At 42.6% G+C, this 14,465-nt stretch overlaps 1 protein-coding gene across 2 annotated transcripts in view; it reads right to left on the bottom strand.

Annotated features, from left to right (window-relative positions):
• The window catches only part of ERCC6 (ERCC excision repair 6, chromatin remodeling factor), a 76,125-nt gene that overhangs the window by 5,631 nt on the left and 56,029 nt on the right, over positions 1 to 14,465 (bottom strand). For both annotated transcript variants that reach the window (XM_019555641.1, XM_019555642.1), the window contains 7 exons: positions 12,026 to 12,244; positions 10,646 to 10,756; positions 8,832 to 8,951; positions 7,139 to 7,233; positions 3,401 to 3,546; positions 2,610 to 3,302; positions 864 to 1,065 (listed from right to left, as the gene is read on the bottom strand). In XM_019555641.1, the coding sequence (XP_019411186.1) occupies positions 864 to 1,065; positions 2,610 to 3,302; positions 3,401 to 3,546; positions 7,139 to 7,233; positions 8,832 to 8,951; positions 10,646 to 10,756; positions 12,026 to 12,244 (1,586 nt within the window). The remainder of the gene's footprint in view (positions 1 to 863; positions 1,066 to 2,609; positions 3,303 to 3,400; positions 3,547 to 7,138; positions 7,234 to 8,831; positions 8,952 to 10,645; positions 10,757 to 12,025; positions 12,245 to 14,465) is intronic.

Raw genomic sequence — 14,465 nt, 5'->3', positions numbered from 1 at the left:
GCTTGAGAGGGTGCAGAGGAGAGCCATGCACATGATCAGAGGGCAGGAAAACAGACCTTATGATGAGAGGCTGAGAACAATGGGGCTATTCAGCCTGGAAAAGTGCAGGCTCAGGGGTGATCTGGTGGCCACCTATAAGTTTATCAGGGGTGCTCATCAGGATCTGGGGGAACAACCATTCACCAGAGCCCCTCAAGGGATGACAAGATCAAATGGTCACAAACTCCACTGTGACCGGTTCAGGCTGGACATAATAAAGAACTTCTTCACTGTCTGAGCCCCCAAGGTTTGAAACAGACTGCCACCTGAGGCGGTTCAAGTGCCTACTTTGAACGCCTTCAAAATTGGATGCTTACCTTGCTTGGATCCTACGATCCCTGCTGACTTCCTGCCCCTGGGACAGGGGGGCTGGACTCGATGATCCTCCAGGGCCCCTTCCAGCCCAAATGTCTATGAAATCTATGAAACTACTTCGCTTGAGGGATTAACAATATGAAAGCGGTATACTCACAGGCTAAACATTAATTTATAGTGACCCCTGAATAATTCTAATTTTATTCTCATCATCTCTCCTCTGTGATTTGGGAAAATTTTCAAAAACATTTAAAGGATCTAGGAACTAAAGCTCCACTTGCAAATGTCTTTTCTAAGTGTCTAAGTCACTTGAAAAGAAAGTATTGAAAAACTGTCTTGAAAATTTTAAACAAAATATTTCTAAGCAATCTTACAAATCTGATTATAGTTCATCTAGTAAATATTTTAAAAGTTTTTGATTCAAATCCAGCACACATTAGCCAGTACAAAACCAACCTATTAAACACCCACCGCTACAGATCGCAAAAAATGTGGAAACTAAATTTTACTTTATTCCTGATGGGGCACCAGATAGCCCACTGCTGCCTGTCCAGGTTGGCACACCAAAAGCTGCTCCTAAACATCGCTGTCGGGAGATCTTTAAGGCTCTTAAGGCATCCTGGGCCACTCGGTTTGCTTCTGCTTCCATTAGCACGTAATCTGGACTGGAAGCTTCCATAATAACATCATGCTTCATAACACTGTGTACTCCTGATGAGGCACATACAAGGAGGAAACAGCTAGTCGTTTTTTTTCAACCTTATCCATTTTAGTATATTGTAGACATGTTCAACATTTCACTATTGTCACTTGAAATGAAATAATTGAAATAATATTGGGAATAAAATATTTCTAGTGGTGTTGGAATCAAAATTCATGCATTTATACTTCTCCCAGTTACCATTAGTTTAGCTGTATTTCTGAGCACACACTAATTCATCTCGTCAATTTGAAGGATACTATTCTTGATTAAGTAGTAACTTCAGAACATCAGAGCTCATGAATACTGCTGTCCTGTGCAAAGCAGCAAGTATTTGATTCAGATTCAGCCTATTCGGAGGTACAGTGATTTGATTCAGTGATCCAAATCACTGTCCTGATTCAATTTGGCCGATTTAGATCTGAAAATTCGGCCATAGACTATACAGACAGCAGTCTTCAATGACATTGGACACAGTGGCCTCCAGCTGGTAAGTCTATTGTGGTGGGCAGAGGGGGGAGGGAAGGGAGGTATGTGGAGGGGGCAAATCAATGCCCCGCAGTGAGGGAGGGGAGCTCCTGCCATTGCACACCACTGTGTGCTGCCGGTCCAGGAGCTCCTCTTTCAGTGGTGCCTTTGGCAACTCTCGCCGCTAGTCTGGGAGGGCACGGGAGCAGATGTGTGCCCCTACATCTGCACAGGGTGGGCCAGGCTGCACTCCAGATAGATGGGGGAAAGTGCTGGGAGCAGGGGCTATGCCTTCCCGCCACTTACCCAGCTGGGGCGGGGAGGTGCGGAATAATGCCACTGTGCTGCCTCAGACAAACAGTGCACAGCGCCACTTCAGCCTCCCTGCGCCACCTGGACAAACTGTGCTTTGCCCTGCCCAACTGGGCGAGCACTGGCAGGGCATGGAGGTGGGCACATGCACCTGGATCAGGGTGGAACCAGCACAGGGGGCTACAGCCCAGCCCGCCCTGAGCAAATCCAGGGGAAACACCTGCTCCCATGCCCTCCCGGACCAATGGTGAGAGCCACCAGAGGAGTCATTGGAAGAGCAGCTCCCGGACAGGCAGCATGCAGTGGTGGGAGCCCCCCTCCCCAAGTCCTGCACCCCCTGCCCTGGCTGGACAGCTTGTTTTAGCCCCATTCCTTCCTTTGCTGTGGGGGTATTGATCTGTTCTGCCCCCCCTCCCCCCTCCAATGCCCCTTTCCCTTCCCTACTCTGCCCATTATAACAGATCAGCTGGAGGCAGCTGTGTCCAGTGTCATTGAGGACTGCTGCCTGTATAGTCTAAAGCCAAATCTCCAAATTTCTCTGAATTGATTTGGAGGGTTCTGAATTGATTCACACCTTTTAATGCGTCTCCCAGTTCGATTCGGAGATTTGGCTGCCAAATCGCCTCCAAATCGAATTGGCTACTGACGTTTCACACAGCCCTGTGTATCCTCTATTGGATTAGAGTTACTAGCACTCACAATGATGACAGCCCATTCATGTAGATTTTATGTATGTTTCTTAAACTGGCATTGTACAAATGAATAAAAAGGTTACCTGACTTTTTGAAAAGTTTCTCCAAGACATAATCATCATTCTTCTTTTGATCATCCTCCTCTTCATTGTCCTCTCTCCTGTATTGTTTTTGTTTCACTAGGTGTGAGATGCGTTCCCCTTCAAATTTGGCATCTTTTTTAGTTTTTGTCTTCTTTTGGTTATTCTTGCAGCCCTCACGTGCCAGCATATCTATGCTGTGTTTTGTTTTTGAGGTGCGTTTATAATGATTATTACCTAACTGTCCAACTTCAAAATCTGCTTTCTGCTTTTCCTGTGAGCTGTCGGTTCCCCTCTCAATACTTACACCAGATGCTCCATGAACTTCACTAATGAATCCAAGGTTCTCTGGAGTCCCAGCATTCCCTGGGAGTGGTTGTAACACAGACCTGTCAGCTGTGTCTAAACTCTTCTCTTCACCCTTAACCAATGAATCCATATTATGAAGTACTTGTGAATCATCTTCTGTAGCACAATTTGGGTTAAACGTATCAGAGTTTCCTTTGGTTTTGCCAACTGCCTCAACTCCTTCAGAGGAATTAGTTAGATGTCCTGTTGAAGGAGAACATGAGGGCTTGCTGTATTTAGATGAAATGTGTCCTTTAAGATGGAGACCACTTTCAGAAGAATTATCAGGTGGCTTTGCAAATTTTTGTTTTGATTGACGTTTTGGAGCTTGAACATCTGACCCAGTACCTGTTATATGTATGAAATTGATTTTAATAATTACACATTTTGAACAGTCTCATTGTATAAAAATCATGTGTATAGTTAAGGAAAAATATTTCTCATACCTGCGAAAATAGCACTAGTTTCTGTTCCTTGAGACCCGTCTGGGCTGCTCAGAGTGAAAAGTTCATAAAGATCATTGGATTTGAAAAATCGCCTTTGTTTTGGATCTTTCAACACTCTGTTTGTTAAAAACTGTTTGAAGATTTGTCTGGAAAAAAATACAATTGTTCTATATATGAAACAATATCTAGCTATGTTTAACTATCGAATAAAATGCTCAAAGAGAAATTCTGTCAACACAAATTTTACCCTACAGAACAATTAAGCAGTAGGAGGAAGATGCTTGCTTTACAGAGACAATCTGAGTTACGGTAACTTTTAAACAATCCACTAAATTGTTAACCATAGGAATTTATTGCATTTCAGCAATCCCATAACACACTGGGTAGCCACCATCCTGAAATGTCCTACGAGACATCACTTATCTTAAGTTGTAAAAAACTTCACGGCTAGGAATGTTTTGTACATTAAAACTGAAAACCTGGTATACACTACAGTAAAGCTCAATGAAAGAGTGGGGGCCCATTAGAATGATTATATTTTAATGCCACAACGTTGGCTGAATGGGCTGAGATGGAAAGAGGCAATGCACCAGCATAGAGCCTGATAGCATCTGATGGCATAGACTAGATAATTTCTGTTAAAACAGATTTAAAAAAAATCGGAGTTAGGGAGTAGTTGGCTCCACTGCCAGACCAATATATTTGGCAGTGATACATTTAGACTTTTGTTTAGCTTTAACCCATCCCTGCAGTTATGCTCATCTATCCTGTGTTGTTTTTTATAGCAATTTTTTCCATCCAAAGCAGACATTGCCTGCTTGGGTTGCAAACTGATTCTCAAAATCTTTTCCTCTTGTCCATACCACAGTTAGGCCCCGATAGGACCATGTGGGGAAAAATCTATGTTCAAACACATTTCTCACTAGCATGGTTTTGAACTACAGTACATTACAGTACAGTAATACAATTGTTTCCATTTCAAAGCAGATTAGAATACCCAATTTAGCCTCCCAAAGGATTCTGAAGATTATCAGAATTATCTGCATTTCACAGACAAAGAAACTGAGGCAGCAAGTAAAAGGTGATTTCTTTCTGAAAATAACTCTGACTGTTCAGACCCTTAGGCCCCACTTCCTCTGTGTGGTCAGGGTCATTCAAAGCAAAGTTTGATGGTGGGATGCAAGCCAAATAGCAGTGGAAACTTTATGTCTATGTGGTAAGGCGATTGGGAAATGGACTCAATAAACTGTTGACATTTTATTACATACTTTTTCATTTATCTGCATTTTAAAAAGAGGGCTTTATTGTAAAGGGAAATGCATAGCCAGGTAACGTCAAAGTACTATCATTTTGAATTTACATGAATGAGGCTTACTATTTAGAAGACAGTTGAGTGGAGAGGAAAACTAAGAGTTAGGGCTTTATTGCAGAGGTGTCAAACTTATAGCCCATAGAGCCCCATGATCTGGTTCTCAGTGCTGCTCTTGGGTCTAAACAGGCCACATGGAGCATAGTGCATGCCAGACCACCCCCACGGTCAGGGACCAGGCATGCAGTGCCCACTCTGGCTGATCCAGGACTGTGCCATACAGGTCGGCATGTGTGGCACAGGTCCTGGAGCAATTGGGGTGTACAGCACAGATTCCAGACTGGCCAGAGTCAGCACCGTGCTGCATGCAGCACCCACTGTGATCAGACTGTACTACATGCGACTGCAGTACCTGCTCTAGTCTGGAACCCGCACTACATATAGTGCCCGCATGTGCAGCGGTGCAGTGCAGGTCCAAGACTGGCTGGAGTGGGTGCCACGTGCAGCGGTTCCCAGCGCTGGTGCTGTGTGTGGTGCAGACTGTGATCTATGCTCCATGTCCCCAAGCAGACTGCTCTGCACACAGTGCCCATTCCACCCACTCCAGATTCTGTGACACATGCAATGCAGGTCCCAGATTGGCTGGAGTGGGTGTTGGATTCAGTATGCTAGGGTAGGAGTGAGGGGAAGGGTCTGTGAGCCTGATCCTTGAGCCACTCATCCAGCCTTTAGGACCAGAGTTTGACACCCTTGATTTACAGGTACAGGCAATCCCTGCTTAGTGCTTTTAACTGGTTCCTGAAAAAACAAGTGTTAAGCTAAATGAGCGTTAAGCGAAACCAAAAGAATCTGACGACCCAAGATGGTGACCGCAATTGTTTTTAATGACCCAAGATGGCGACCACGAGTGTTATAACAAAACTTGCTGAGCGCTAAGTGAAATCAGGTATTAATTTCAAATGAGCGTTATAGCAAAATAGTGCTAAGTGAAACAGCATTAAGCGGGGGTTGCATGTACATATATTAGATATGTTGCTTGCATTCTAAACATATCTAAATATTAAACAGCTATGTTTGACGACTTTGGTTCACTTTAATATTTTCAGAGTAACTATTGATTTCATTCTTTTTTTTTCCTTACTGATCACAAGTTACATATGTACTGTGCAAAATTCTAGAAATCTTGTTGTTTCAAGTTAGGGAAGGAATGACAGTACACCTCGGTATGTGGGGAGGGACACAGAACCCACAAGGCCTTGGATGCAATATTAATGAGAGAATTAGCTGTATTAAAAGGTTTTATCAAATGCTGACTCCTGAAATCAGATTTTGGCAGACAAGAAAATGATTTATAAAACGTTTGATAATATTTAAATTGTACTTTAAATCCTGACTCCTGCACCCTGTGTTTGTTTGTGCTCATGTATCTGACTGAAAAATGTGTAAATGAAACTGCTGGTAGTCCACCAGAATTAACAGAATGCAGTTCACTAATTTATGGTTGCTCTGGTTTTGCACATCTAACAAATAATAAGAACAGTAGCCTGTCTTTGGTAATGAAGTCATTGGACTTATGTCTCAACACCCTCAGGGAGCAGATCTGCTAAACAGTTTTTTTTTTTTAATATTGGCAAGGTAACATACTTTAGTGTCATTCAAGTATTTTTTGTTTTAAAGGCAGCACAGAGTACTAAATGATGTTTATAAAGATTCACTAAGTATGGAAACTGCTCTAAGGGGCAAAAAATGAGCAACAAGCATTTGCTTAACTGCTCTCATAGAAATTAATGAGGGGAGATATGGCTTATGAAGTGAATGCTGGTCTATGGGCTTAAGGAAACCTGTCTCCTACTACTAGTTCTGCTCTTGGCCTGGTGAGAGACAGTGGGGAAGTCACCCTATCTTCCTGTGGTTCAGTGTCCCTGCTTGTAGAGATGGTATGATAACAATGCGCTAAGATCTGCTGATGAAAAATATTGTATTTTCTGAACCCCAGAACAAAATATACACCTTTTTTTTAAGGCAGAATGAAGGGGGAAAAAAATTCTTTCTTGTTTTAATTAACTTAGTGGCAGCAGCTTGGGAGCTGAGTGCTAATTACTGTATTCTGCTCCTTGTGGTTTGCATAGTTTATTTTTGCTTTTACCTGTCCAAAGCTTAAATGGCAGAAACTGCAGTTATCATAGTTCCTCACATAAAATGTAAATGTTAATTTCTGACAGTTCTTTTTTGGAAAAAAGAGAGGGGGGTGGGTGGGTAGAACATTACAGCTACATTCAACAGTTAAAACCCGATTACATTTTTTCATAATACTATCAAATCCTTCAATTCTTATCACCCATTTGGTGGCAGAATTTTAAAAGGGGGCTCCAACAGACATTCACCTGCTTAAGACAGTTAAGTTATCAATGAATATCAGTACCACTTACCTGTGGTAAATCTTCTCTTCTATTGTACCTGCAGTAAGAAGCCTGTACACAGTCACCTGTTTCGTCTGACCTATTCTCCAAGCACGCTCTCGAGCCTATATAGCATGAAAGTTTTATTTAGCAGAAACTACCTTTCAGAAATAAAGGGTTGTATACACAGTGAACTACTGGCACCAACGTGTTCTAAATGTACTTTGGAAACTAGCACAGTTTGAGAGATTATAATAACCACATTTCTATGCTGATGGAAAGACAGCTCAAAAAAAGAGGTAAACAATTTTAAGAATCTGATTCTAAAGTGATAAATGACTTTATCCAACAGTTAGAATTAAAAGTTAATGCAGGATAATGTTGCCCCTTGGATAACCATATCTCAAATTAAGATCCATTTCATACATTAACTAGATTTTATTCACGTATTGTCCAGAAACTTTTCCTTTGTTCTCAATTTAATTAGTAAGAAGACTTCCTAATTCCTCATTGGGTTTTAGGAAGTATTTCCTAAATTGAACAATCTGGATCACTCAGAATGTATGTGCAAGAATTTTCAACGACTTGTGCTGACAGTTGACTGAAGTCCTATTTCCTCCCAATAAATAGAAAATTAAACTATATTTACAAAGAGGAAACTAACATACACACCGATATTTTCAATGATGAATTTACAGAAGGCAGCTCACGAACACGAGAAGAAAGAGCGATTTTAAACTAGTTTTGAGATATGTAGGCTATTTTAATATTTGACTAAAATGAACTATGAAATTGCTAAAAAAAAAATGCCCCAAATTAAAAGAAATTTCCTACAGTCTCATCCATTCAAATGGGGCAAGAATTCTCAAAGCCCTATTACACTCATAGATAAGACCAGTTCTTCAACAGTACCAGCATAATGGCAACTTCCACTCAGGATATGGCACCAATGTACATTTTATGTGCTTTAAAAGGGGAGGAGGAGGGTGTTGCTGCTGATGCTGTTGAGCCACTTGGCAGGGGGCTTGCTGGCAGCTGCCCTGCTTGTGGGATAGTTCCTGTCCAGTCCCCTGCTGAACAGGGCAGGTGGGGTGGGGGTACAGGGCTCACTGGCAGCTGCCCTGCTTGGGTTCCCAGACATGCCTGCCCCCTCAAACAGCTCTGCGTGGGTGTGGAGGTGGGAACTCGGGAGAGGGAGTGGGTGCTGGAGTTCCCAGCTCTGCGCTGCGCAGAGATGCTCTGGAGACCTAGCACTCACTTTCTGGAGCTTCCAGGTCTGTACTGGGAGCCAGGATAGAGAGCAGAGAGATCCCCAGTCCTGGCGGTTATCAGCTTCTGACTCCTGGGGGGTAGCCAGAAGCTGAGCAGCACCAGGACCAGGGACAGAAAGCTCCGTGTCTCCTGTGCCCCACTTCTGCCTATGCTGACTGGAAGCAAATTTATTCCTTGTGCCTATACATGCAGTACTGTGCAGTAAGTACCTGTATTTACAGGTACTAGATAATTGTGCAGTAGCCTTATTTACTGTGCTGTAAATGCTCCACATATGTGACACTTTACTGCTCAGTAGATTAGTCTACTGCGTGTAAAGCATCTCACGTAGACATGTCCTGAATCTCACTAGATAGTTCAGAAAAAAATTTAAGAAGCCCCCTCTTCTTTCAACCCCCATTTCTTTCAATTTGGCTGTTAAATGGAACATGATGAACCAAGCAACACCAACCTGTGTGTCTGTACTGGGATTCCAGTCAGGATCATAGATAATAACCCTGTCAGCACCTGTCAGGTTGATTCCAATGCCACCAACTCGAGTTGTAAGAAGAAAAATAAATATGGATTTATCCTGTAACATATGCAATACAAGACAGAATTTAGCAAAGCTTAATTATTAAAGTAGAATGTTACTTTTCTCCTGCTAATTCTGTATAGACCAATTGTGTATTTTTATGTAAGAAAGAGTGGTCCACTTTAGTCAGTAACATAGAAGTAGAAAACCAAAATTAATCTGCAGTCTAGCTCTAATTTAAATATTCACAATGAAATAATGACGTGCACCTATACCACAAACTCTCTGGAAACAGCACTCTAAGGATTTCATTCTGGGTTCTTGCAGAGTTTAACATTTTTGTCACTCTTGTTTCATCATCTATCTGTTGGAAGTTAATTCCATACTTAGATTCTATTAGTAAAGAATGCATTGTCCCCAAATCTCATATTTCATCCCGGGCTTTGTGATCTTTGTTGTTCCAGAAAAATACAACTGTTACAGTAGGTCATTAGATCAAAATATGATCTAATGTAGCTGGAGTTTGACTTTTTAATTGCTTAGAAAAGTTGGACCATGGTATTACACTGCTACCAAAAGGTAACTTGGAACCAGTGAAGTAGGCACTGTAGATCATGCAGGAGACAGACACATTCCCTATTAGCTGGAGGCTATGCACACAGCTTTAGGTACAGTAAGCTATAGGAATCTAACCTGGAGCTAACACATGCATGGATTATTTTGGCAGTCCTTATCTGGGAAGAGAAGTTGAATTTTTTAGGAACCTAGAGAATAGAGACAGCATTTTTAGATGCTGCCCCTTCCCGGCAAAACTGGGTCCAGAGGCTTCATTCTGCTTTGACAAATGCGCTTGCAAGCCTTAAATGGAGGAATAGCGATATGGTAGAGCTTAAAACACTCCTCCCTTCCCACTAGTGTTGCTTCAATATTACCTGGGCTGAGTTTAAGCTAGCTCCTCCTGAGCTAGAAACTGATCGCCTGCAGCTATGTTGGCACCTCAGTAGTGGCAATGGTTGTTTCAATGGAGAATGATATAGGCTGGTGTAGAAAACTCTCTCTGCCACTTCATATAGAATAACATTGATTCTACAAGACCATAATTATCCCTTCTGTTGGTGATGCATCAGTCGGTACTATCTAACTTGATCTTCCATGGCAGCACTGACTGTGCACAGCTAACAAGCACAAAAACGCAATTCTGTCAGTCAAGTCAGCAAATCTGACAAAGATGTAAAGGGATCAGGATATGCCTAATGTTGCCTTGTTTACTTATTCAGTTTTTTGACCAGAAGTCAGATATTAAAGCCTAATGTTTGTTCAGGGATATAGGGGGTAGCCATGTTGGTCTAAGGACGTAGGTTCTTCAGGTAAAGCTGACACCTTTTATTAGACAAACTCAAGTAGTTTATTAATTCAACAATTTATTCAACTCAACAATGTTTATTCATTCTTTTACAAGAACATTTCTTATTCAGTCCTGGGCCTTGGTTCAGAGAACCAAGCTTCAATTTAGGCAAAAAATGGCAATTTCTTTCTCTTACTCCTTACCTCAAGAGAAACAGTTTGTCTTGATTCAGAACTCCAAAAGCTTAAGAGATCCTACCCACCCAGAGATTTAAGCTATAGTAACTACTGAAATGGAAGAAATGCTTTCAAATGCACCAGAGCAAATAGTTAAAAGCAGTCTATTTTGATTGACCCTCAAGCATCAATCACTGGTAAGAATTTATGGGAGGGCTGCAATTTCGCACCTCATTGTATCTTGTTATAAGAGGCTGTCTGGATGCGATTGTTGTGGTACCATCCATCTTGAGGTAGGAATAGTTTCTGTCTCTCAAAAACGCTTCAAGGATGTGTAGCATCTGTTGTTATAGAAAGATTCTAATGAAATCCGAGCATGAAATTTAACTGAATAGCATGTCATATCATAAGCATTTCTAGTATTAACCAAAATGGCAATTAAATGGACAGTTCAGGCCTTTCCAGGAAAAAACAAAAAACAAACAAACTCAAACTCTCTAAAATGGTTAGAACTCCCACTGAACAGCATAGGAGTACAATTCTAAGAGAGGGCGAATTAACTTCATTCATTGTATGTAGCAAATTGCACCCCCTGTCAGAAATTGACTGACAATACCAAATCCATTAACTGCAATTCCTTATCTTACAGTTATTTGTACTGTTGTTCTGAACCAAATGCAACTCAGTTACATCAATGGCTAAAAGGAATTATTCTGGATGTACACTGGTAAACCTGAGAGCAATATTTACCCAAAATATATTTAACTACACTCAGCATATAAAGTCCCTCTAAGAATTTTCATGGAATAGACATCTAGGGCATCTTTATACATGCTTAGGGGTGGCAGGGGCGCTTTAATTAGAATGGCTCAAGAACTGCTCTAAATTAAAGCACCTGCAGTGTCTCATGTATTCAGCGTCCTACATGCTTCAAAATGACAGCAGGGACACTAACTCATGCTCATTTGATGAGTCTTAAAGTGCCCCCACCAGTGCCATTTTGAAGCACAGGAGTTGAATGCATGAGGCATGGAGGCTGCAGGAACAGGTTAATTATCATGCTCCAGGAGACTTGATTAATCAAGCTTGCTCTGATGTGCTGTAACTACAGCATACCAGAGCAGCATCCCCACACATGTACAGGCACCCCTAGTCTCCAGTTACCAAACACAAGAAACTAAAGGAATGTTTCATCATTGACACTTTTCAGGGGCACTGGAATTTTGTTTTCTAATACACAACTGTGTTAAGTTTATCTAGTAAACTTACTGCTGCACATAAGGTTGTCCCCATAGTTTTTAAGAACAGGTTCAACCAGGAGTCACCCATGGGCTGAATCAGGCCCATGGAGCTACAGGTTCTAGCCTGTCAAGGGCTTTGGTGGTGCTAGGCTTTGCTTATGCTGTACTGTGGCCAAGTGTTTCGTCCACACCATGCTGCAGATAGATCCTAGCACTGACCTACTGACTTGGGTCATTCTGGCTTGCCTCCTGAAAATGTTGCTGACCCCAGGGTTAGATCAACACTTGTCAAGAATACTATAGATAGGGATGATCCTATCTTGAGCTCCCTTCCAGCCCTACGTTTATATGATTCTAAGATGTTCTTACCTGTCTTGACTGAGTAAACAGCAGCACTCTGTGACCCTGCTTATGCCATATTTTCAGCAGTGATTCTACCACTATCATTTTTCCAGAACGTTTCCAATATCCAAACTGATCCACTTCATCTATTTCATTATCTGGTACACTTTTCAAGACCTTGGGGCCACCAGAGAAAAGATCAGGATGATTGCAGATCTTCCTCAATCCTACAAGTCCAGAGAAAATCTATAGAATATAGGAGAACGATGATTTTTTCAAACAGCTTTCATTATGTCATTTAAGGAAAAAAGACAAAAAAGGATCAGATTAGGCATACTTAAGAAAGTCACTGGATTTTTATACCTGCAAATATTAGTTCTTGTACCAATAAAAAGATTTCAGAGAGCTGATATATTAAAGTGGCCAGTGAAATTCTACAATTTTGAGAATTAATTTTGGTGATAACATTAAGTGAATTCTGCAGTAATTTCCAGACTAACGCAAACTAATACTAGCAGCATTTTTCTGGAGCTTCAAAAAAACCACAGACATCATATCTGGCTGGAAATCACATGGTCTTCCAGCACAGATTCATAGATGTAAGGGCCGGAAGGGACCTCAATAGATCATCGAATCCGACCCCCTGCATAGGCAGGAAAGAGTGCTGGGTTCAGATAACCCCAGCCAGATGCCTATCTAACCTCCTCTGGAAGACCCCCAGGGTAGGGGAGAGTACCACTTCCCTTGGGAGTCCATTCCAGATTTTGGCCACTAACTGTGAAGAAGTTCCTCCTAATGTCCAATCTAAAACTGCTCTCTACTAACTTATGGCCATTATTTCTTGTAACCCCCAGAGGCGCCTTGGTGAGAAGAGCCTCACCAATTCCCTTCTGAGCCCCCATGATTAATTTATAGGCAGGCACAAGGTCGCCTCTCAACCTTCTCTTGCGGAGGCTGAAGAGGTCCAGGTGCCCTCGTCTCTCCTTGTAGGGCTTGGCCTGCAAGACCTTAACCATATGAGTGGCCCTTCTCTGGACCCTCTCCAGGTTATCCACATCCCTCTTGAAGTGTGGTGCCCAAAACTGCACGCAGTATTCCAACTGCGGTCTGACCAGTACCCAATAGAGGGGAAGTGTCACCTCCTTGGTTCTGTTTGTCATGCACCTGCTGATGATGCACGATGAAGTCCAGTTAGCTTTGCTGATGACTCGTCACACTGACAACTCATGTTCATCTTGGTGTCCACTAGGATTCCCGAGATCCCTTTCCACTTCCGTGCTGCCGAACAGGTCATTTCCTAGGCAGTAGGTGTGCTGGACATTTTTCCTCCCTAGATGCAGCACTTTGCATTTCTCCTTGTTAAATCGCATGCTATTGTTTTCTGCTCATTTGTCCAACCTGTCCACGTCTGCCTGTAGTTGTTCCCTGCCCTCCGGTGTGTCTACTTCTCCCCAGTTTTGTATCAACCACAAACTTGGACAGAGTACACTTCATTCCCTCATCCAAGTCACTGATGAAGACATTGAAGAGTATCAATCCAAGGACTGAGCCCTGCGGTACCTCACTGCCCACGTCCTTCCAGGTCGATATTGACCCATCCACTACCACTCTCTGGGTACAACCCTCTAGCCAGCTTGTCACCCACCAGACTGTGTAATCATCCAAGTCACAGCCTCTTAATTTGTTCACCAGAATGGGGTGGGATACCATATCGAAGGCCTTCCTGAAGTCTAAGTAACTGATATCTACCCCTACTCCTGCATCCAGGTGCTTTGTAACCTGGTCATAAAAAGAGACTAGACTAGTCAGGCATGATCTACCTGCTACGAACCCATGCTGGTTTCCCCTCAGCATAATATTTCCTGCTGGGCTCTCACATATATGAACCTTAATAATCTTTTCAAAGACTATCAAGGATGGGGGTGAGACTGACTGGCCTATAGTTGCTTGGATCCTCCTTCCTCCCCTTGAAAATAGGGACCACATTGGCCCTTTTCCAGTCCTCCAGGACCTGGCCCGTGTGCCATGAGTGCTCAAATATTCTTGCCAGTGGCTGCGCAATGACATCAGCCAGTGCCTTCAGTACCCTCGGACGGAGCTCATCTGGGCTTGCCGACTTAAACGCATCCGGTCCTTCCAAGTGACTCTGCACCATCTCAGGGTCAATGCTTGGTAGTCTGGCGCGCCCAGCTGTTGCCTCTTTACAATCCCATTGTGAGACTTGTCTCGCTCCTCGTTTAGGAAGACTGAGGCAAAGAACTCATTGAGGAGTTCAACCTTGTCCCCCCTGTCTGTCACCAATTGCTTTTGCCCATTCAGTAGTGGTCTTATACCGCCCTGGGCCTTCCTTTTACTCCCTATATATCTGAAACCATCCACCATAAAGCTGGCAAGTCAGTCAGCAACACAGAAGTCCTTGACTTCAGAAAAGCTGACTTTGACAAGCTCAAGAGGCTTGTCGGTCAGG

Source organism: Crocodylus porosus, unplaced genomic scaffold (assembly GCF_001723895.1).
Source record: "Crocodylus porosus isolate Cpor-Errol unplaced genomic scaffold, CroPor_comp1, whole genome shotgun sequence".
NCBI lineage: Eukaryota > Metazoa > Chordata > Crocodylia > Crocodylidae > Crocodylus > Crocodylus porosus.
This window is presented reverse-complemented; position numbering and strand designations above follow the sequence as displayed.